Source organism: Sardina pilchardus, chromosome 7 (genome assembly GCF_963854185.1).
Source record: "Sardina pilchardus chromosome 7, fSarPil1.1, whole genome shotgun sequence".
In the NCBI taxonomy this organism is placed as follows: Eukaryota; Metazoa; Chordata; class Actinopteri; order Clupeiformes; family Clupeidae; genus Sardina; species Sardina pilchardus.
The window spans coordinates 9,176,168-9,199,473 of record NC_085000.1 but is presented as its reverse complement, the minus strand read 5'-3'; the positions used below and the strand labels follow the sequence as shown (position 1 = coordinate 9,199,473).

Genomic DNA, 23,306 nt, shown 5'->3' with positions numbered 1-23,306 from the left:
TCAGAAATTCCCACGTTTTATACATTTAAGTAGAGAAAGTAAAACAATTTTAATGCCTCCATAAAATAATCAAGTATTGTACAAATGGCTTAATAAAACAAGATGAATAATTAAAGTAACAGTTTATTTAAAAAAGGGATATTGTAGCATTGCACAGTATTGCAGAAACAGTTGACAACCACACAAAAGACTACACTACAAAACGTAGAATACATTTCCTAAAAAATAGACTTTAACTGGCCGATCCAGTGTTCTGACCTATGAAAGATTAAACTTACCAGTCCAGCACTATCTACAGTACCATACTGTCCAATAGTAATGACTTTCCTATTTCTGCCTATTAGCACCTGAGTCTTTGACATTTTACAGCCAGACCTCATTTGGAAAACCCACATTGCAAAACCTGTTTTTTTATTTGTTTTAAATAAAAAAAACTATACTATAGCCTACAGCATATGTACAGTATATTATGGATCAGAGGGGTGGCTCTTGAGTCATAATCTGAAAGTGCTTGTGCTCAGGGTGAATGGTGAGCATGTGAATAGTGTCCTTTCAGGGCCCTCCTCCCAAGCTCTCTACCGAGACGATGAGTGACCCAGTGAGGGCATTACCCCGCGCCTGTGTGGTTGTCAGACCCAATTTGAGGAGCCGGTGCAATGTCAAGGCCCATCATACTGTCCCTGGAAAAGAACACGGGGGAACCGGAGATTACTGCCTGCTAACTCAAAACCTCAGGTCAGACAATCAATACTGGAAAACATGTATGTGTTCATTCAAGATGACACAACTGACTTTTGAAATCCAACACTTGTGACAATTGACTTTCACAACACTTGTGTCACTTTCAATGTGTCAAATAATACCGGCTTTCAAATGAAAAAAATCAGACCCATAGTACCATGAAACATACAAAATAAAAAGTGGTGATAGTAATGAAAACTATTCTGGGAGCTAGTTATGTACATGCATAGTTAGTACACACTGAAAGGCACAGTCATGCAGCATCATCCTGCATACATGCAGGTGAAATCCAGACCGAGATGTTGCTCACCGAGTGGACTCGAATCCCAGAGCAGTGATGAAAATGTTGATGAGAACTGTGAAGAAGACCATCACTGTGGCCACATTGTTCATGGTGTTGAGTTTGCGCTGTTTCCTTATGTCGTTCAGATCATACTTGACTAGAAGGATGAAAGAGAGATCAGTACAACATTCAAGTAAACACCCAAAAAGGTCAGCACTAACTTGTCTCAAAGCTTCATCAAATCATGCCCATAAGTGAATAAATATATAGCCTAAGTATAGCGCACACATTTCTGTATGAACCATCTATCCAACAGTGCAGTAGATGTGCACTGTACAGTACAGTACAGTACAGTATCAGCACTGATTTACATAGATGATTTAAAACTGGGCAGTGCGCAGTGACCTACTTCAACAGTAAATAACATAAATATTGCATGATGCATGCAATGTAAGACTGATGCAATGTAAGACTCTCTGACATTACATGTTCATAACCGCAATTCGGCATACCACTGAGTAATCCACATCTCTTCCACTTCAGAATGTCTGCACCACTACCCACTCCCCCCAGCATAGCCCACCCAGCTGCCTTGGGGCACTTTTCCCAAAACCATAGTTACTAACTAAGTTAGGAACTTTGCTGGCAATGCAATTTCCCATTGCCAACCAACCACCTGTTGCTAACAGGTTAGCACCTGGTTTTGGGAAACGCACCCCTGAATATCACCTCTGGTATACTGACCGATGAAGACCAGGAGAAGACCCACCGCCACCTGCAGTGTGATGGACAGGCTCAAGAGCACCATGAGAGGGATGAAGAAGCGGTAGGAGGACCCCACGTGGAGGACTGTCTTCAGCTGGGACGAGTTGGCCATCAGCAGGGCCACATCCAGCATGCTCTGGGCCGCGCTCTTCTTGGTGGCGTAGTGGTTCAAGTTGATTGGCCGATTATAGTGCCCTGCATGGCCAATGATCTGGGGTGGAGGAATGAAAGTTGAGTGAGCTCAATGATGCTGTGAGGATGATCCAGCAGAACAGAACATCTGGATAAACTTCATGCTACTGAGAACAGCACTCTCAAGACCTTCCCCATGAACTAAAATGGGGAAGGTCTTTTGGTCAACAAATGTTGCCCCTGGAACGAGACTTCAACATGCAAACAGCAGTTAGAGTGCTATATCTCACCAAGGCAAAAAAACGTTCTGATATTACATGTATATGCATTAGTGATTAGTCTATCATTATATTATAATGGAACATTTGATCAGAAATGTAAACACATTTTTTTCTTGGAAGATTAAATAATGAATACAACTTGTTTAATTCAAAACTGACAAGACAATTGATCTCTGTTTGTTATTTTGTAAAGGAATATATTATTCATTATCTCCCTCAACAATGGAATTCTCTTCTCTGATTGGCTAATGGGGTGGCCATTAACTTCGTTTCTAAAACGGATAGTTCCGGTCCTTGATTGTGATTGGCTGAATCGCGTTCGATGCCGTTGTAAATATCATGATAAACTCACACCTTGACCGCATTTCGTTCTATAGTAATGCGCTAACACAAAACTAGCAGTGGCTGCGTCTTGTTGTTGCATGGCAACCATTCATAAGGAGGGAATATATTTCTTGGCGGAAGAAAGATTATCTATGGATACATCGTTACATTGTCGTTGCTGTGCCTTCGTTTCATGAAATCTTGCTTGATCGACGTAGTAACCGTTTTAGAAAAGCAATAAGCCACTCGAGTCCGTGGGTTATACTGTATAATCGAACAGCTAAGGGGGTTTTAGGCACTCCGCTTCGCGTCGTGCCTAACAACGCCCCTTAGCTGTTCGATTATACAGTATAACCCACGGCCTCTCGGGGCTTATTGCTTAAATAACCTGCTACCTTCGAAGTAGTTCCCGTATCACACTTGAATATTAATTCGCCAAACTCGTTGCGAAGTTTAAATGAACTGTCACGTTGCATCCAAGCTGAAATACAGACGTGCAGAACCATAGTAACATTGTAGCATATGACGGAGGTGGATTGTAGCTAGTTGGATGCCATGTAGGCTATAAAAGTAGCGATCTTTCAAAGTTAAAGTTAATCAGAATCCTGGGAAATGCCCGCTTGACAACGGCAGAGATAGAACTAACGACTGGCTTTTGGCCGTAGCAACCAGCCATTTAGAACTAACGACTGGCTTTTGGCCATAGCAACCATCCATTTAGAACTAGTAACGGCAGTTTTGTCCTGCAAGTAGAAAGTTGATATGTGGCGGAAAGTAGTCCCACAGTCAAAACAGTTTTAGCGATGTTAACGGACGCAACGGTGGAATAAAACTATGTTCTAAATATACAGGTTATGAATACAAACGGGAGATAAGCGGGATAACGGCCTTCGAGGTCGACCGGTTCGATGGAAATAATGGCACGGCGGAGGTAACTCCGTCTCCGTGCTTCGCACGTCGCCGGAGTTCTAGACCTCCACCTAGCCATTATTTCCATCGAACCGGTCACCTCGTCGGCCGTTATCCCTTACTTAAAATGCAGATGCTTTTTCTTTCAGAAAATCACGTTGAAAAACCTAAATAGGCCTACTAGGGGGGAAACACCATTAACGATGCATTGAAGTTATTATCATCAACAGAAATAACATGAAATTATCCACACATAATTCTAAAAACAATATTACAATAATACGTTGTAGGCTATTGTACAAGTGTCCCTATTTAATTCCAATATGGAGCGAAAAGCCATGTTGCGTACATTATATTATTTTACTGAAGCAAGTGTCATTTGTCCTACAACTGCCAAAAGATGGGATGTGCACATAATATCCCTTTCCCCAATGTTTACAACACACATAAAAAGAGTCAGTCCAATAAACCTTTCAGAGAAAGTGAAATCATTTGACAAACGTGACACCGTGACACCTTGACGCCCATTAGGTCTAGAGAGTAAGGAATTGGGAAATCAGAATTCACTCTGTGGGACACTTCCTTGTCACACTCACTCTGGCAATCCTACTTTGTTTGCTTTGGCATGGGACACTCACTTTGAGCGTGAACACAAACAGAGAAAGAGAGATTTGTCATGCTAGTGAACTGGGTGGGGGAGGGCCCCATGGGAAAGGTGTGTTCACCTGGCTGGTTTATATCTATGAACTTGTCACTACATGCAAAAGTCAATTTTTCGGCACAGTAGGCTAGACCTTTAGTTTACCCGGCTAAAAGAGAAAATGATACAGGCTTTATGGGTAACTCATTTATGACATAGGCTGGCGCATACCCCGAATGACAAAACCTCCATAGGACACGTTTCAAACAATGGGTGGAAGTTGTTAAAGTTCACACTTGGATTCCATTTCCAATGACACCGCGCAATAGTTGCCGTACAAACGCCAAAAGTCAAGGTAAATTCCGTTGGTAGGCTATGGACTAGCTGGATTCTGCATGACTGAAGGACAAACAACGCACTATTAGTGACTGGAATTAATTATAATAATAAAGGGTAAAAGACGGACGCAATAGCTTTAAATTGTGGCATGACATTTGCCTGGCTATCCAACATTCTTCAACCGGTTTTAAACCTAAAGGGCTTGTAAAAAAAAAAAAATGCTTAGTGCCTGTGTCAGGGGACACATTTTATAATTATATTGCTTCTCTCGTGCTATGGACAAGACCTTTAAATTAAACTTACTTCCTCTTCGTCCAATTTGTTCAAAGCCAAGTCCTCGCCATTGGGCACTCGACCTTCGCGCTCCATACTAAGTAAATCGCGTCAACTCCACAGTCAATTCTACTGTATTTCTATGTTCTTCAAATGGCCGGCAACGTGACACACTTCAACTCCAAGAAATCTCTATGTAGACTGTCGTTCATCAAATTATCTTAGCTACTCGGACCGTGTTGCACAACCATGTTTCCATTCCCAAACTACTCATTGAAATTGAGTAGGCTAGTTTGTTTAGAATGTCCCTCCCATGTCTCTGCCAGGCAGATGTTAAAAGAGAACGCCGCACTCTGGTGAGAAATCACCATTGGCATGTAATACATTTCGAGAGGAAACACCAATTCGTCGCCTTTCGTATCTTTCTTGCATGGCCCAACTATCTTGAATTTCCCCTTGGGGATCAATAAAGTATCTATCTATCTATCTATCTATCTATCTATCTATCTATCTATCTATCTCTCATCACACAAGAGGGAAAAGGTCAATTTCAAGGTCCTATTCAATGTATGATCAGTTCATTCAGTCAAATTTTCCCTCACAGTTAATAGAACTACTTCTAGACTTGAAAGTCCTAAAAAAAAGAACAGAAAAGAAAAGAAAGAAAAGAAATCTCATTTTAAGTGTCTTGATTTCTTGGGAAGGCTTAATTATTAGTAGGCTATTTTCAAAATGAAAGTAGGCTAGGCCTCCAACAAGATATTTTATTAGTTGACATATAAAAAACTGTTTTACATCAATATTCAAGACATATACTGTGACAAATGGGCATTAAAGTATTACACATGCATAATTTACTAAACAAAAAACACATTGCTTCTATTAGATCCAAGATCAGCAGATTACTCTTCTTGCTTATCATGATGGGTGGAAAGGAAGCTGGAGTATTTCTTCTTCAGAGATTCCAACATGGTAGCTGAAAAATATTAAACGATCAGTCAGCATCCAATGATATAATTTGTGCACTTTTGAAGAAATTGCCCAACGAAACACTACAAACATTCTTTAAAGATTTCTTCCATTCAATAATTCTGGACAAAATACTTATATTTACATTTACATTACGTGTCACCTCAAACCGAATTTGAATGTTGTAGTCACATTTGAATGGCTGAACTTGAGCAATTGTATTGACAAATCAAATTTGAATGATATATACTATGTTATTCATTAGATTGACCCTGAACCCCAGTCAACTTGAAATTGAAAATAATATCCTGAAATTGAACTCAAGGTTTGCTCTGATAAATAAATTATCCTCACTGAAAATTTCACATTCAGTTCTCACAATTCGGTTTCAGACCGTGAAATTCAACTGTCTACCAAGACAGAAAAGTCTGGTCTCTAAGGTAGAGCAATCAAGTGCAGATCAATTGTTATCACAGCATGGGAGCCTTGGGAGGTCTACACCGACGCACGACTAGAGCGGTGCGCGTAGCACGGTAGATACCAAAGAACATACTGTAGCACTCCCTCAGTGAGCCCGTCTCCAGGACCTCCTTACAAACTAACGAACAGTGTCAGAGACGGAGGCTCCCATGCTGTGATAGATGATCCCATCATGATCCACTTTTAGTGTCTTGGCAGAGGCATCCAGATTTTGATTCATAATGCCCAGGTTTCCATGAGATTGATAATGACATGACCTCAAACCTCATACTAAATAGTACGTCAAACCCACCAATGTGCCAGTAGCAATTGGCAACTTCAGCCAGTAATACTTGTGGTTAAATGACAAAGGCTCTTTTCTGGTGTGCCTTTTAAAAAATCTGTTAGCAAGGACTACTTCTGATGTTTATTTTAGTCCTGTTTACCCCACGATGTTATATTAATCTAAATAAAACAGGCCATTTGAATAACTGGTAACACTTCACTTGAAGGTATCTACGTAAGAGTACTTGAAGTCCCACACACTGTCCTAATGGAATGCGTAATGGACAGTGTGCGGGACTTGGACAAGTATCCCTGGTAACCCTTACCTTGTCCAGCGCAAAAGAGGTGTGCAAAAGCACTTCTGATGGACATAAGAGTGACATGACACGGTCATGAGCACATGACACTGCCAGGACACATGAACCCTACAGTAACCTGTCATGACAATAACCCCAATGATAATGACAAAAGCGTTTTGATGGCTGCAATGACAGCAAAAGGAAGCTCTACAAAGTATTAAATCAGGGGTATGATGACTTTTCCAGCCCTGTTATTAGTTTTTCATTTTTTATTAATTTTCAGAACTGTTGTCTTTTTTTCATTATTTTGATGTTGTACAGCTAAATTTGTAAATAAAACGGCTGTAAATAATGGCTTTTGATTTCAGGCTGTAAGACAAAAAAAGTAACTAGAAATGCAATTCCAAGGAATTACCAGTGCATGAAAATGCAAAAATAGATAGATAATGTAGATATGGTTACTAAGGTGTAGCTAGGGTAAACATGGTGGTTGCAGAGTTTACAGAGAGTTGATAGTGTGAAGGTAGACAGTTTAAAGATGAAACATTCCAGCTCTAACTTAACTAATGATTTCTATTCATGTTAAAATGTTGATTAGCTAACTTAGGTAATGATTTCTAGCAGTTACGCTAAAAATGCTAATTATGCTAGCAATGCTAACTTTATTAACAATGCTAACCAGGTTGATTAGCTAACTTAACCGATGATTTCTAGCAGTTACGCTAAAAATGTTAAATATGCTAGCAATGCTAACTTTATTAACAATGCTAACCAGGTTGATTAGCTAACTTAACCGATGATTTCTAGCAGTAATGCTAAAAATGCTAACTATGCTAACAATGCTAAATTTGCTAATAATGCTAACCAGGTTGATTAGCTAACTTAGTTGATGATTTTTTGCAGTTATGCTAAAAATGCTACCTATGCTAACAATGCTAACAATGCTAACCATGCTAACTAGTTAACTTGCTAGTGAGGACTTTTATTTTGAAACATTTGTTGCTAGGGTATCCATGGTGGCCACTATCAAGAAACAAGAAGTTACTGCAGTATAATCATGTTGGTTGCTATGGAAACGGTCATAAACACTTAATTTTAATGGTTGCTATGTTGGTTGCTAGGTACCTGGAGGTTTCATGTAGTTGACTGGAGGCATAGTGGATGATAACTGACAGTTGGAATGGTTGAACAGTTCAATAGTTGAGTAGTTTCAATGGTTAAATGATTTAATAGTGTATTATTGCATTGAGGACTTTTATTTTGAAACAGTTGTGGACAGAGGAAACAGTTTAACAGGATATGTGTAGTCTTCAGAGAGACTGTATGCTTAAAGCCAGAGAAACTGACAGTTGGTGCCCAGGTGGCCGGCCACCTGGCGTAAGATTCTAATTGCTGCCGTGATGTCATAATGAGCAATGTTAAGTCTATGGGGGAAATTGTAATAGTTTTTAACTAATAGTTTAAAAAGTATAAAAGTTACAAAGTTGAAAAATACAAAGCCCACATCGCGTAAGTAAGACCTACGTGACAAAATTTGAATGGAGTTTCTACGTTAAGCGGTTGAAGCTGAATTGCGTGCGTTAGAAGAAGAACTAGAAATGCAATTCCAAGGAATTACCAGTGCATGAAAATGCAAAAATAGATAGATAATGTAGATATGGTACCAAGGTGTAGCTAGGGTAAACATGGTGGTTGCATAGTTTACAGAGAGTTGATAGTGTGAAGGTAGACAGTTTAAAGATGAAACATTCCAGTTCTAACTTAACTAATGCTTTCTATTCATGTTAAAATGTTGATTAGCTAACTTAGCTAATGATTTCTAGCAGTTATGCTAAAAATGCTTATTATGCTAGCAATGCTAACTTTACTAACAATGCTAACCAGGTTGATTAGCTAACTTAACCGATGATTTCTAGCAGTAATGTTAAAAATGCTAACTATGCTAACAATGCTAAATTTGCTAACAATGCTAACCAGGTTGATTAGCTAACTTAGTTGATGATTTTTTGCAGTTATGCTAAAAATGCTAACTATGCTAACAATGCTAACTATGCTAACCATGCTAACTAGCTAACTTGCTAGTGAGGACTTTATTTATTTATTTTGAAACATTTGTTGCTAGGGTATCCATGGTGGCCACTATCAGGAAACAATAAGTTACTGCAGTATAATCATGTTGGTTGCTATGGAAACGGTCATAAACACTTAATTTTAATGGTTGCTATGTTGGTTGCTAGGTACATGGAGGTTTCATGTAGTTGACTGGAGGCATAGTGGATGATAACTGACAGTTGGAATGGTTGAACAGTTCAATAGTTGAGTAGTTTCAGTGGTATTATTGCAGTGAGGACCTTTATTTTGAAACAGTTGTGGACAGAGGAAGTAGTGAAACAGGATCTGTAGTCTTAATGAGATTGTATGCTTAAAGCCTGAGACAGAAGGTGCCCCTCATATAGCGTTTATGCGTCCTCTCTCGCTCCTCACTGATCTACATAAAGAATGATGGAGCGGCAACAATGGGATAGTCTAGCCCTTCTTCTATCTTTCTTTATGTAGATCATTGAGGATCGAGGAGCGAGGGAGGACATATAAACGCTGCTTGAGAGGGCTCTAACTTAACTAATGATTACTATTCATGTTAAAATGTTAACTAAGGTAACAATGATAACCAGGTTGATTGGTTAACTTAGCTACTGATTTGATGCAGTAATGGTAAAAATGTTAACTATGCTAACTATGCCCACAGTGCTAACCAGGTTGATTAGCTAACCTAGCTAATGATTTCTAGCAGTTATGCTAAAAATGCTAACTATGCTAGCAATGCTAACTATGGTAACAATGCTAACTTAAACTAACATACTAACCAGGTTGATTAGCTAACTTAACTGATGATTTCTAGAAATAATGTTAAAAATGCTAACTATGTTAACTATGCTAACAATGCTAAAATTGCTAACAATGCTAACCAGGTTGATTAGCTAACTTAGTTGATGTTTTTTTTGCAGTTATGTTAAAAATGTTAACAATGTTAACTATGCTAACCATGCTAACTAGCTAACTTGCTAGTGAGGACTTTTATTTTGAAACATTTGTTGCTAGGGTATCCATGGTGGCCACTATCAGGAAACAATAAGTTACTGCAGTATAATCATATTGGTTGGTATGGAAACGGTCATAAACGCTTAATTTTAATGGTTGATATGTTGGTTGCTAGGTACATGGAGTTTTCGTGTAGTTGACTGGAAGCATAGTTGATAACTGACAGTTGGAATGGTTGAACAGTTAAATAGTTGAGTAGTTACAATGGTTAAATGATTTAATAGTGTATTATTGCAGTGAGGACCTTTATTTTGAAACAGTTGTGGACAGAGGAAGTAGTGAAACAGGATCTGTAGTCTCAATGAGATTGTATGCTTAAAGCCTGAGACAGAAGGTGCCTCTCATATAGCGTTTACGCGTCCTCTCTCGCTCCTCGATCCTCACTGATCTACACAAAGAATGATGGAGCGGCAACAATGGGATAGTCTAGCCCTTCTTCTATCTTTCTTTATGTAGATCATTGAGGATCGAGGAGCGAGGGAGGACATATAAACGCTGCTTGAGAGGCACCCACAGTAAATACTTTAAAAGTTGTATGTAGATAGTCTAATTAATGTTGATAGACAGAATGTTTAATGGATGTTGATAGGCAGATTGTTTAATAGATATTGATTGACAGTTTAATGGGTGGATGAGTGAATGGTCTGAAGAAGATGAATGGATAGAAGGTTGGATGGAATGTGCCTTATATTCTTGTTAAGAGAGACACTGATACAGCTCTCTGAGAGTAGTTGATACAGGTGTAATCAATCATCACTGTTGATAGACAGTTTAATGGGTGGATGAGTGAATGGTCTGAAGAAGATGAATGGATAGAAAGTTGGATGGAATGTGCCTTATATTCTTGTAGAGTGGAGAGACACAGCTCTCTACTGGGAGTAGTGGATACAGATACAGGTGTAATCAATTCAACTGGCTAGTCTTAAGAGAGCCAGAGTGTAAGCCTGAGACAGAGTAGATTGTTTAAAAGTTGAATGTAGATCGTCTAATTGATGTTGATAGGCAGACTGTTTAGAATGGGTGGATGAGTGAATGGTTTGAAGAAGATGAATGGATAGAAAGTTGGATGGAATTAGGAAGACTTATGTTGATACAGTTGATACAGGGGAACAGAAAATGTAGTCTCAAGAGCCTGAGAGAGAGAGAGAGCTGCTGCACCTGGACTGGCCACCTGGCGTAACATTCTAATTGCTGCCATGATGTCATAATGAGCAATGTTAAGTCTATGGGGGAAATTGTAATAGTTTTTAACTAATAGTTTAAAAAGTATAAAAGTTACAAAGTTGAAAAATACAAAGCACACATGGCATAAGCGAGACCTACGCAACAAAGTTTGAATGAAGTTTCTACGTTAAACGGTTCAAGCTGAATTGCGTGCGTTAGAAGAAGAACTAGAAATGCAATTCTAAGGAATTACCAGTGCATGAAAATGCAGAAATAGATAGATAATGTAGATATGGTTACTAAGGTGTAGCTAGGGTAAACATGGTGGTTGCATAGTTTACAGAGAGTTGATAGTGTGAAGGTAGACTGTTTAAAGATGAAACATTCCAGTTCTAACTTAACTAATGATTTCTATTCATGTTAAAATGTTGATTCGCTAACTTAGCTAATGATTTCTAGCAGTTACGCTAAAAATGTTAATTATGCTAGCAATGCTAACTTTACTAACAATGCTAACCAGGTTGATTAGCTAACTTAACCAATGATTTCTAGCAGCATTGCTAAAAATGCTAACTATGCTAACAATGCTAAATTTGCTAACAATGCTAACCAGGTTGATTAGCTAACTTAGCTGATGATTTTTTGCAGTTATGCTAAAAATGCTAACTATGCTAACTATGCTAACCATGCTAACTAGCTAACTTGCTAGTGAGGACTTTTATTTTGAAACATTTGTTGCTAGGGTATCCATGGTGGCCACTATCAGGAAACAAGAAGTTACTGCAGTATAATCATGTTGGTTGCTATGGAAACGGTCATAAACGCTTAATTTTAATGGTTGCTATGTTGGTTGCTAGGTACATGGAGGTTTCATGTAGTTGACTGGAGGCATAGTGGATGATAACTGACAGTTGGAATGGTTGAACAGTTCAATAGTTGAGTAGTTTCAATGGTTAAATGATTTAATAGTGTATTATTGCAGTGAGGACTTTTATTTTGAAACAGTTGTGGACAGAGGAAACAGTTAACAGGATATGTAGTCTTCTGAGAGACTGTATGCTTAAAGCCAGAGAAACTGACAGTTGGTGCCCAGGTGGCCGGCCACCTGGCCTAAGATTCTAATTGCTGCCGTGATGTCATAATGAGCAATGTTAAGTCTATGGGGGAAATTGTAATAGTTTTTAACTAATAGTTTAAAAAGTATAAAAGTTACAAAGTTGAAAAATACAAAGCAGGCATGGCATAAGCAAGACCTACGCAACAACGTTTGAATGAAGTTTCTACGTTAAACGGTTGAAGCTGAATTGACTGCGTTAGAAGAAGAAGTTTAACTAGAAATGCAATTCCAAGGAATTACCAGTGCATGAAAATGCAAAAATAGATAGATAATGTAGATATGGTTACTAAGGTGTAGCTAGGGTAAACATGGTGGTTGCATAGTTTACAGAGAGTTGATAGTGTGAAGGTAGACAGTTTAAAGATGAAACATTCCAGTTCTAACTTAACTAATGATTTCTATTCATGTTAAAATGTTGATTAGCTAACTTAGCTAATGATTTCTAGCAGTTACGCTAAAAATGCTTATTATGCTAGCAATGCTAACTTTACTAACAATGCTAACCAGGTTGATTAGCTAACTTAACCGATGATTTCTAGCAGTAATGCTAAAAATGCTAACTATGCTAAATTTGCTAACAATGCTAACCAGGTTGATTAGCTAACTTAGTTGATGATTTTTTGCAGTTATGCTAAAAATGCTAACTATGCTAACAATGCTAACTTGCTAGTGAGGGCTTTTATTTTGAAACATTTGTTGCTAGGGTATCCATGGTGGCCACTATCAGGAAACAAGAAGTTACTGCAGTAAAATCATGTTGGTTGCTATGGAAACGGTCATGAACACTTAATTTTAATGGTTGCTATGTTGGTTGCTAGGTACATGGAGGTTTCATGTAGTTGACTGGAGGCATAGTGGATGATAACTGACAGTTGGAATGGTTGAACAGTTCAATAGTTGAGTAGTTTCAGTGGTTAAATGATTTAAAGTGGACGTGAAACACTAGATTAAGTTTTCTTTGTTTGAAATATTGATTCTCACTCTATCAATTCGAATGGGTTGAATGATTTCAGGGACACTGGTTTAGAAATAACAAGTCCTACAAAGTTACATTTTTGCTACTGTGTAGCGCCATCTTGGGCTACAATAGAACGTGACATCACTGGGTTGGTTGGCTTGGAAATTCTACAATAGTAAACACTAGGAAACTAGTAACGAAATACTGAAAATGAGCAGCAAAATGTCAACTTGTAAACAGCGGAGTAAGGGGGGGCACTTTTGTATTGCCCCTGGGTGTAGCAATGAGTTCTACAGGGTGAAGTCTTTGAACCAGACCGTTCATTTCCATCATTTGCCCATTAAACGCAAAACGGTCCTCCGCCGTTGGCTAGCCGCGTTGAAAAGGAAAAACCCACCAGTTAGCCACAATGCCAGGGTCTGTAGCGATCACTTTATCGAAGAGGACTACGTGGAGGAGAAAGTGTTTGTTGAATCCGGGCTGCTAATAGCACGGCGGACCAACAGACTGAAACGTGAGGCTGCTCCATCGGTCTTGAACTTCACATCCTACGGCATAGGGTCTACGGATCGCCCTACACAAACGGCCAATGCTAACAAAGTTGCTATGCGCCTGAAAAGAATACAACGGCGTGCTCATCTGGCCGAACAACGAGAGGTACGAGAGTTAAAATACAGATAAACAGAAATTCAGCTGCACGATAGCACCATAATAACCAAACATGCCTAAACTACACCCCCAGATAAACACTAGGCGTTACCTTGCAAGTACACCTCTGCTAATCGTTGCGCTGTGGTTTGACAGATGGCAATTTCGTACCATTTGCAGGTCACCAGGGAAAGTATTTCAGATGTTGCACCTTCGCCAGCGTTCAATAGACTTTGAAAGCAATAAAGGGTATTACTTACTTGCAATACACGCACAGTCAAGTCCATAATCATGATCACCATCTTAAGAAAAAAAGTGCCGCCACTGGTAGATCACCAATCTAATGTCAACTAATATCTACGTCAACCAATGAATGACAGTCGCATATCGGGCGTGTCGGGATAGAAACAAAAAGGGGCGGGTTTCTGTGTAAGTTTGGTTATTAGCAGCTATAGTTTTTTTTTTACCACTCTTGCACGTTTACCAGACATTATAGCTTCGATCATTTAAATAATAATTTCCCACTGATAACATTACAGTTTAAGTCAGACAATACAAGATAAATTAAACATTAAAACTACAATTTCTCTCAAAAGAGCCACATTTTTTTATTTGTTTGTTTGTTTTACTTTTATTACTCCAAAATGCACACAGCATAAACATAAGTACAGATCATTCATACAACAATCCTTATAGGCGGCGGGCCAAACATCCTGTTTAGCCCGCAACCTATTCGTTTTCAGTTACATACATGTATGCAAAATATTTAAATGGACAAATGGACAGCACATTCCTTTGTACTACATGTATTTTTCTTTATTTTCATAGGTCAGAGAGACACACATACATCCAATGCATGAGTTAGACAACAACAGCATTGCAGACTGTGACATTGTTGAGGAACAGCAGCACAAAGTAAAAACCATCAGTGTAGGCACCCAGACAGATGAGGAAGTGCGCCGGTACAGCAGCAAAGCCACAATGACTGAGGACATTGAATTTAATCAAGTTCTTACCCATGACCATCCTTACAGCAAACCAGCGCTGGAATTCAGACCTTTGTCACCACCACAGCCTGCTGCTTGTCTGAGTGCTGATGAATGGAATGGGTCTGAAGGTGATAGTTCAATGGAGGAGGGCTCAGATGATGAGGAAAATGAATATGATTCAATGAGTAATTCAGAAAGCAGTGATGACAGTGAGAGTGTGAGTGAGTGTGAGGATGAGGAACTAAATACCTTTCATGACCGTAAAAGCATCGTGTCCATCCAAGAGCTGGTAAAACTCTTCAATCTGTGTCACTCAGAGGGCTGCGGTAAATGCTTAGTCCACCCAGCCACTGTAAGAAAGAGTGGGTTCGGTGTGAAAATTCAGACTGAGTGCATCGATGGCCATCACTACACTTGGACCTCACAGCCTTTGTTTAGAGGAATTATGGAGTGCAATATAACAATACCTGCAGCTACTTTTGTCACTGGCAGTGAGTGCAGTCCCTTCTTGGAGATATGTGACACCATTGGCCTGGAATCACTGTCTAAGAGGGAATGGTTTAACATTCAAAAGGCTTATGTCGTCCCTGAGGTAAATGAAGTGTGGACAACTCACAATGAAGCCCTTTTGGCTGCTGCAGGTGAGGAGCCACTACTACTCTGTGGAGACTGCCGATATGATAGCCCTGGTCACAATGCCACTTTTGGTACCTACTCCCTTCTAGATACTAAATCAAACCTGGTGGTGGCACAGGAAACTGTCAAGGTGACAGAGGTCAAGAATAGCTACTGGCTGGAGGTGGAGGGCATGGAGAGGTGTTTGTCCCAGCTTGCAGAACATGGTGTGCCTGTATCTATAGTTTCTACCGACTGTCATCCCTCTGTACAAAAAGTACTCCGTCAGAAACATCCGACGATAAAGCATGAGTATGACTTGTGGCACATTGTTAAAAATGTAAAGAAAAGGCTGTTGAAGACACACAATGAGGAGCTGTACGAGTGGATGAGAATGATAACAAACCACCTCTGGTACTGTGTCAGCACTTGTGAGGGAAGCGCTGACAGACTGAAAGAGAAGTGGACCTCCATCCTACATCATATCACTAATGTGCACCATTGGACCTGTGGGGAGACAATGACACAGTGTGAACATCCTCCTTACACACCTGAAGAGGCAAACAACCGTCCCTGGCTCCAGCCGCACTCTGCTGCCTTTGAACACCTTCAAAAGGTGGTTCTTGACAAGGTTCTCCTAAAGAAACTTGAAAAGACAACAGAGGGCATACATACAGGACAACTTGAGTGTCTTCACTCACTGTACACCAAATATGCCACGAAGAGAAAGAAATTTCTGAGGGAGAGTTTTGAGGCACGTCTACGTGTAGCTGCGTTAGACCACAACTCTAATGTAGACAGAGCAACCGCAACAACAAAGCTGGGTCACAAACAACACAAACATCAATTTTCCAAAGGTGCACAACAATTTGTCATCACTCCCAGAAAAGTGGACAAAGACTTCACTTTTAGGAAGGTCATTGTGTCTGGCGCAGTCCACAGGTCCAAGTCTGTGTCGATCAGAGCAGCACTGCGACAGTATACCTCTGAGCCAGCAGTCACACTAGCACAGCACAAAGGTGTTCTGAAACCTGACAAGGCTCATTCAGTTGAGAAGCATCTGAGCAGATTTGCACCAGGAACTTTCAGGTGAACCCACTGAAAAATAAAATAATTCAATCAGCATAGTAGGCTACAAAGAATATTAACACTTGGATGATTTCAATATATATATCCCTACTTGCTAGTGTCAAAACAATTAAATTAATTGATTCAAACACACTGTGAAAAGTCTTTGAACATTTATTCAGAATGACAAGTTGTATTCAAAGCCATGATAATGTAGCGATGGATATCTGGCCCTGATTGTGGTCACCACACAAGCTGGTATGGGGAGTCTGTTCCTCCTACCTAGATGTCCTCTGGCCCAGAGAGTGAACTGTCTGTAGGCAGTTAACCTAAACAGACTGATAAAAGCACATAAACAATCTTAGATTTTATGTCACCACGTAAAATAATATTTCACTTATCAAATCATAAACACGTTTCTTTTGCCCAAATAGCTCTCAGTACGAACAACATCGAAATCATCTGACGTTAACGTTAGCGAGCTAGCGTGGCTAAGTATGGCCAACCTAGCTCAGGCAAAGTTACAAGCTAACGGTAGCCTCCCGAATGCAAATCAAACGACAGATAATTATGCACATGTAGCGAGTAATCAATCAATACCTAGGTAAAAGCAAACTTTCCATCCATGTCTATGTTTTAAACAGTCGTCGTGTGTTGTACAGTGAGAAACATTACTAGTTAGCTCGTGCTAAAAAAAATAGCTAAATTAGCTTACCTGCTGTTGATGGGCCGGTCCAAGCTTTCAGCACGAACTTCGCGTAGTGAGAGCATAGCCACTTCCAAAACGTCTCTTTCACAACACAACATCTGGTAAGTCCGTGACTGAGTGATGCACTGTTCCCCGATCAAGTGACCTAATCTAGCCTCCTGGCAACAGATAGACTCCACTGGGGTCGGCATTGCCGTGCAATGTCCACAACTGCACCAGTCGGTGTTGCCCACCCTCTCCACACCTGTGGTAATCGACGGGGGCTCATCGCCCAGTGTGGTAACAACTTGCGCTCGTCTAATTCTCCTGACTGGCTCAAATGCATAAGCCAAGGGGTTCCTGGTAAGCTCTAGAGATCTTTCCTCCTCATCCTCTGCCATATTTCAGGTTATGTACGGTAGTACTAAAGGCGTCTTGCCGTGCACTGCCTGTGTTAACCAGGTGTCGAATGTCAACCAACCAACCCAGTGATGTCATAGCTGAGCAAAAAGCAAGATGGCGGCGAGCCAAATTAAAAGCCTTGTTACCGTTGTACTGACATGTCGTTTTAAATGATGGGCAATTACCTTACGTTTATTTTTTTCTCACCAAATAAATTCCATTTATCCTTACTTTGATTCAAACCCATAAAAATGAAATTGTTTCACGTCCACTTTAATAATGTATTATTGCAGTCAGGACCTTTATTTTGAAACAGTTGTGGACAGAGGAAGTAGTGAAACAGGATCTGTAGTCTTAATGAGATTGTATGCTTTAAGCCTGAGACAGAAGGTGCCTCTCATATAGCGTTTACGCATCCTCTCTCGCTCCTCACTGATCTACATAAAGAATGATGGAGCGGCAACAATGGGATAGTCTAGCCCTTCTTCTATCTTTCTTTATGTAGATCATTGAGGATCGAGGAGCGAGGGAGGACATATAAACGCTGCTTGAGAGGGACCCACAGTAAATACTTTAAAAGTTGTATGTAGATAGTCTAATTAATGTTGATAGACAGAATGTTTAATGGATGTTGATAGGCAGATTGTTTAATAGATATTGATTGACAGTTTAATGGGTGGATGAGTGAATGGTCTGAAGAAGATGAATGGATAGAAGGTTGGATGGAATGTGCCTTATATTCTTGTTAAGAGAGACACTGATACAGCTCTCTGAGAGTAGTTGATACAGATGTAATCAATTTAACTGGCTGGTCTTAAGAGAGCCATGAGTGTATTTTAAAGCCTGAGACAGAGTAAATCATTTAAAAGTTGAATGTAGATAGTCTAATTAATGTTGATAGACAGAGAGTTTAATGGATGTTGATAGGCAGATTGTTTAATAGATGTTGATAGACAGTTTAATGGGTGGATGAGTGAATGGTCTGAAGAAGATGAATGGATAGAAAGTTGGATGGAATGTGCCTTATATTCTTGTAGAATGGAGAGACACAGCTCTCTACTGAGAGTAGTGGATACAGATACAGGTGTAATCAATTTAACTGGCTAGTCTTAAGAGAGTGTGTGCTTAAAGCTGAGACAGAGTAGATTGTTTAAAAGTTGAATGTAGATCGTCTAATTGATGTTGATAGGCAGACTGTTAAGAATGGGTGGATGAGTGAATGGTTTGAAGAAGATGAATGGATAGAAAGTTGGATGGAATTAGGAAGACTTACGTTGATACAGTTATGCGCAGAGGATACAGGGGAACAGAAAATGTAGTCTCAAGAGGGCCAGTGTTTAAATCCTGAGAGAGTGAGAGAGCTGCTGCACCTGGACTGGCCACCTGGTGTAACATTCTAATTGCTGCCGTGATGTCATAATGAGCAATGTTAAGTCTATGGGGAAATTGTTAATAGTTTTTATTTAATAGTTCAAAAAGTATAAAAGTTACAAAGTTGAAAAATACAAAGCACACATGGCATAAGCAAGACCTACGCAACAACGTTTGAATGCAGTTTCTACGTTAAACGGTTGAAGCTGAATTGCGAGCGTTAGAAGAAGAAGTTTAACTAGAAATGCAATTCCAAGGAATTACCAGTGCATGAAAATGCAAAAATAGATAGATAATGTAGATATGGTTACTAAGGTGTAGCTAGGGTAAACATGGTGGTTGCATAATTTACAGAGAGTTGATAGTGTGAAGGTAGACAGTTTAAAGATGAAACATTCCAGTTCTAACTTAACTAATGATTTCTATTCATGTTAAAATGTTGATTAGCTAACTTAGCTAATGATTTCTAGCAGTTACGCTAAAAATGCTTATTATGCTAGCAATGTTAACTTTACTAACAATGCTAACCAGGTTGATTAGCTAACTTAACCGATGATTTCTAGCAGTTATGCTAAAAATGCTAACTATGTTAACAATGCTAACTATGCTAACTAGCTAACTTGCTAGTGAGGACTTTTATTTTGAAACATTTGTTGCTAGGGTATCCATGGTGGCCACTATCAGGAAACAAGAAGTTACTGCAGTATAATCATGTTGGTTGCTATGGAAACGGTCATAAACGCTTAATTTTAATGGTTGCTATGTTGGTTGCTAGGTACATGGAGGTTTCATGTAGTTGACTGGAGGCATAGTGGATGATAACTGACAGTTGGAATGGTTGAACAGTTCAATAGTTGAGTAGTTTCAATGGTTAAATGATTTAATAGTGTATTATTGCAGTGAGGACCTTTATTTTGAAACAGTTGTGGACAGAGGAAGTAGTGAAACAGGATCTGTAGTCTTAATGAGATTGTATGCTTAAAGCCTGAGACAGAAGGTGCCTCTCATAGCGTTTACGCGTCCTCTCTCGCTCCTCACTGATCTACATAAAGAATGATGGAGCGGCAACAATGGGATAGTCTAGCCCTTCTTCTATCTTTCTTTATGTAGATCATTGAGGATCGAGGAGCGAGGGAGGACATATAAACGCTGCTTGAGAGGGACCCACAGTAAATACTTGTTGTATGTAGATAGTATGTAGATAGTCTAATTAATGTTGATAGACAGAATGTTTAATGGATGTTGATAGGCAGATTGTTTAATAGATATTGATTGACAGTTTAATGGGTGGATGAGTGAATGGTCTGAAGAAGATGAATGGATAGAAGGTTGGATGGAATGTGCCTTATATTCTTGTTAAGAGAGACACTGATACAGCTCTCTGAGAGTAGTTGACACAGGTGTAATCAATTTAACTGGCTAGTCTTAAGAGAGCCAGAGTAGGCTACTCTTAAAGCCTGAGACAGAGTAAATAATTTAAAAGTTGAATGTAGATAGTCTAATTAATGTTGATAGACAGAGAGTTTAATGGATGTTGATAGACAGATTGTTTAATAGATGTTGATAGACAGTTTAATGGGTGGATGAGTGAATGGTCTGAAGAAGATGAATGGATAGAATGTTAGATGGAATGTGCCTTATATTCTTGTAGAATGGAGAGACACAGCTCTCTACTGAGAGTAGTGGATACAGATACAGGTGTAATCAATTTAACTGGCTAGTCTTAAGAGAGCCAGCCTGAGACAGAGTAGATTGTTTAAAAGTTCAATGTAGAGCGTCTAATTGATGTTGTTGATAGGCAGACTGTTTAGAATGGGTGGATGAGTGAATGGTTTGAAGAAGATGAATGGATATAAAGTTGGATGGAATTAGGAGGACTTATTTTGATACTGTTGTGCGCAGAGGATACAGGGGAACAGAATATGTAGTCTTCAGAGAGGAGCCTGAGAGAAACTGACAGTTGGTGCCCAGGTGGCTGACCAGCTGGGGTAACATTCTAATTGCTGCCGTGATGTCATAATGAGCAATGTTAAGTCTATGGGGGAAATGGTGATAGTTTTTAACTAATAGTTTAAAAAGTATAAAAGTTACAAAGTTGAAAAATACAAAGCACACATGGCATAAGCAAGACCTACGCAACAAAGTTTGAATGAAGTTTTTACGTTAAACGGTTCAAGCTGAATTGCGTGCGTTAGAAGAAGAATAATAAGAAGAAGTTGCGGAAGAAGACTTGGAATAACAGTACAGTGCATTTTCATGCACTGTAATAACTAGAAATGCAATTCCAAGGAATTACCAGTGCATGAAAATGCAAAAATAGATAGATAATGTAGATATGGTTACTAAGATGTAGCTAGGGTAAATATAGTGGTTGCATAGTTTACAGAGAGTTGATAGTGTGAAGGTAGACAGTTTAAAGATGAAACGTTCCAGTTCTAACTTAACTAATGATTTCTATTCATGTTAAAATGTTGATTAGCTAACTTAACCGATGATTTCTGGCAGTAATGCTAAAAATGCTAACTATGCTAACAATGCTAAATTTGCTAACAATGCTAACCAGGTTGATTAGCTAACTTAGTTGATGATTTTTTTGCAGTTATGCTAAAAATGCTAACTATGCTAACAATGCTAACTATGCTAACCATGCTAACTAGCTAACTTGCTAGTGAGGACTTTTATTTTGAAACATTTGTTGCTTGGGTATCCATGGTGGCCACTATCAGGAAACAAGAAGTTACTGCAGTATAATCATGTTGGTTGCTATGGAAACGGTCATAAACACTTAATTTTAATGGTTGCTATGTTGGTTGCTAGGTACATGGAGGTTTCATGTAGTTGACTGGAGGCATAGTGGATGATAACTGACAGTTGGAATGGTTGAACAGTTCAATAGTTGAGTAGTTTCAATGGTTAAATGATTTAATAGTGTATTATTGCAGTGAGGACCTTTATTTTGAAACAGTTGTGGACAGAGGAAGTAGTGAAACAGGATGTGTAGTCTTAATGAGATTGTATGCTTAAAGCCTGAGACAGAAGGTGCCTCTCATAGCGTTTACGCGTCCTCTCTCGCTCCTCACTGATCTACATAAAGAATGATGGAGCGGCAACAATGGGATAGTCTAGCCCTTCTTCTATCTTTCTTTATGTAGATCATTGAGGATCGAGGATCAAGGAGCGAGGGAGGACATATAAACGCTGCTTGAGAGGGACCCACAGTAAATACTTTAAAAGTTGTATGTAGATAGTCTAATTAATGTTGATAGATAGAATGTTTAATGGATGTTGATAGGCAGATTGTTTAATAGATATTGATTGACAGTTTAATGGGTGGATGAGTGAATGGTCTGAAGAAGATGAATGGATAGAAGGTTGGATGGAATGTGCCTTATATTCTTGTTAAGAGAGACACTGATACAGCTCTCTGAGAGTAGTTGACACAGGTGTAATCAATTTAACTGGCTAGTCTTAAGAGAGCCAGAATACTCTTAAAGCCTGAGACAGAGTAAATAATTTAAAAGTTGAATGTAGATAGTCTAATTAATGTTGATAGACAGAGAGTTTAATGGATGTTGATAGACAGATTGTTTAATAGATGTTGATAGACAGTTTAATGGGTGGATGAGTGAATGGTCTGAAGAAGATGAATGGATAGAATGTTGGATGGAATGTGCCTTATATTCTTGTAGAATGGAGAGACACAGCTCTCTACTGAGAGTAGTGGATACAGATACAGGTGTAATCAATTTAACTGGCTAGTCTTAAGAGAGCCAGCCTGAGACAGAGTAGATTGTTTAAAAGTTCAATGTAGAGCGTCTAATTGATGTTGTTGATAGGCAGACTGTTTAGAATGGGTGGATGAGTGAATGGTTTGAAGAAGATGAATGGATATAAAGTTGGATGGAATTAGGAGGACTTATTTTGATACTGTTGTGCGCAGAGGATACAGGGGAACAGAATATGTAGTCTTCAGAGAGGAGCCTGAGAGAAACTGACAGTTGGTGCCCAGGTGGCTGACCAGCTGGGGTAACATTCTAATTGCTGCCGTGATGTCATAATGAGCAATGTTAAGTCTATGGGGGAAATGGTGATAGTTTTTAACTAATAGTTTAAAAAGTATAAAAGTTACAAAGTTGAAAAATACAAAGCACATATGGCATAAGCAAGACCTACGCAACAAAGTTTGAATGAAGTTTCTACGTTAAGCGGTTGAAGCTGAATTGCGAGCGTTAGAAGAAGAAGTTTAATAACTAGAAATGCAATTCCAAGGAATTACCAGTGCATGAAATGCAAAAATAGATAGATAATGTAGATGTGGTTACTAAGGTGTAGCTAGGGTAAACATGGTGGTTGCATAGTTTACAGAGAGTTGATAGTGTGAAGGTAGACAGTTTAAAGCTGAAACATTCCCAGTTCTAACTTAACTAATGATTACTATTCATGTTAAAATGTTAACTATGGTAACAATGATAACCAGGTTGATTGGTT

At 39.2% G+C, this 23,306-nt stretch overlaps 2 protein-coding genes across 3 annotated transcripts in view; both read right to left on the bottom strand.

Moving 5' to 3' along the window:
- Positions 1 to 105: 105 nt before the first annotated feature.
- Positions 106 to 4,965, bottom strand: si:dkey-93l1.9 (uncharacterized protein LOC562339 homolog). Its single transcript, XM_062540651.1, has 4 exons — positions 4,718 to 4,965; positions 1,769 to 2,000; positions 1,052 to 1,181; positions 106 to 680 (listed from the first exon to the last, which is right to left on the bottom strand). Exons 1-4 carry the CDS (start codon positions 4,781 to 4,783, stop codon positions 608 to 610), a joined length of 501 nt encoding a protein of 166 aa, XP_062396635.1. The 5' UTR covers positions 4,784 to 4,965; the 3' UTR covers positions 106 to 607.
- A 472-nt stretch (positions 4,966 to 5,437) lies between these two features.
- The window catches only part of haus7 (HAUS augmin-like complex, subunit 7), a 34,107-nt gene continuing 16,238 nt past the window's right edge, over positions 5,438 to 23,306 (bottom strand). For both annotated transcript variants that reach the window (XM_062540649.1, XM_062540648.1), the window contains one exon: positions 5,438 to 5,663. In XM_062540649.1, the coding sequence (XP_062396633.1) occupies positions 5,590 to 5,663 (74 nt within the window). In that variant the 3' untranslated portion in view covers positions 5,438 to 5,589. The remainder of the gene's footprint in view (positions 5,664 to 23,306) is intronic.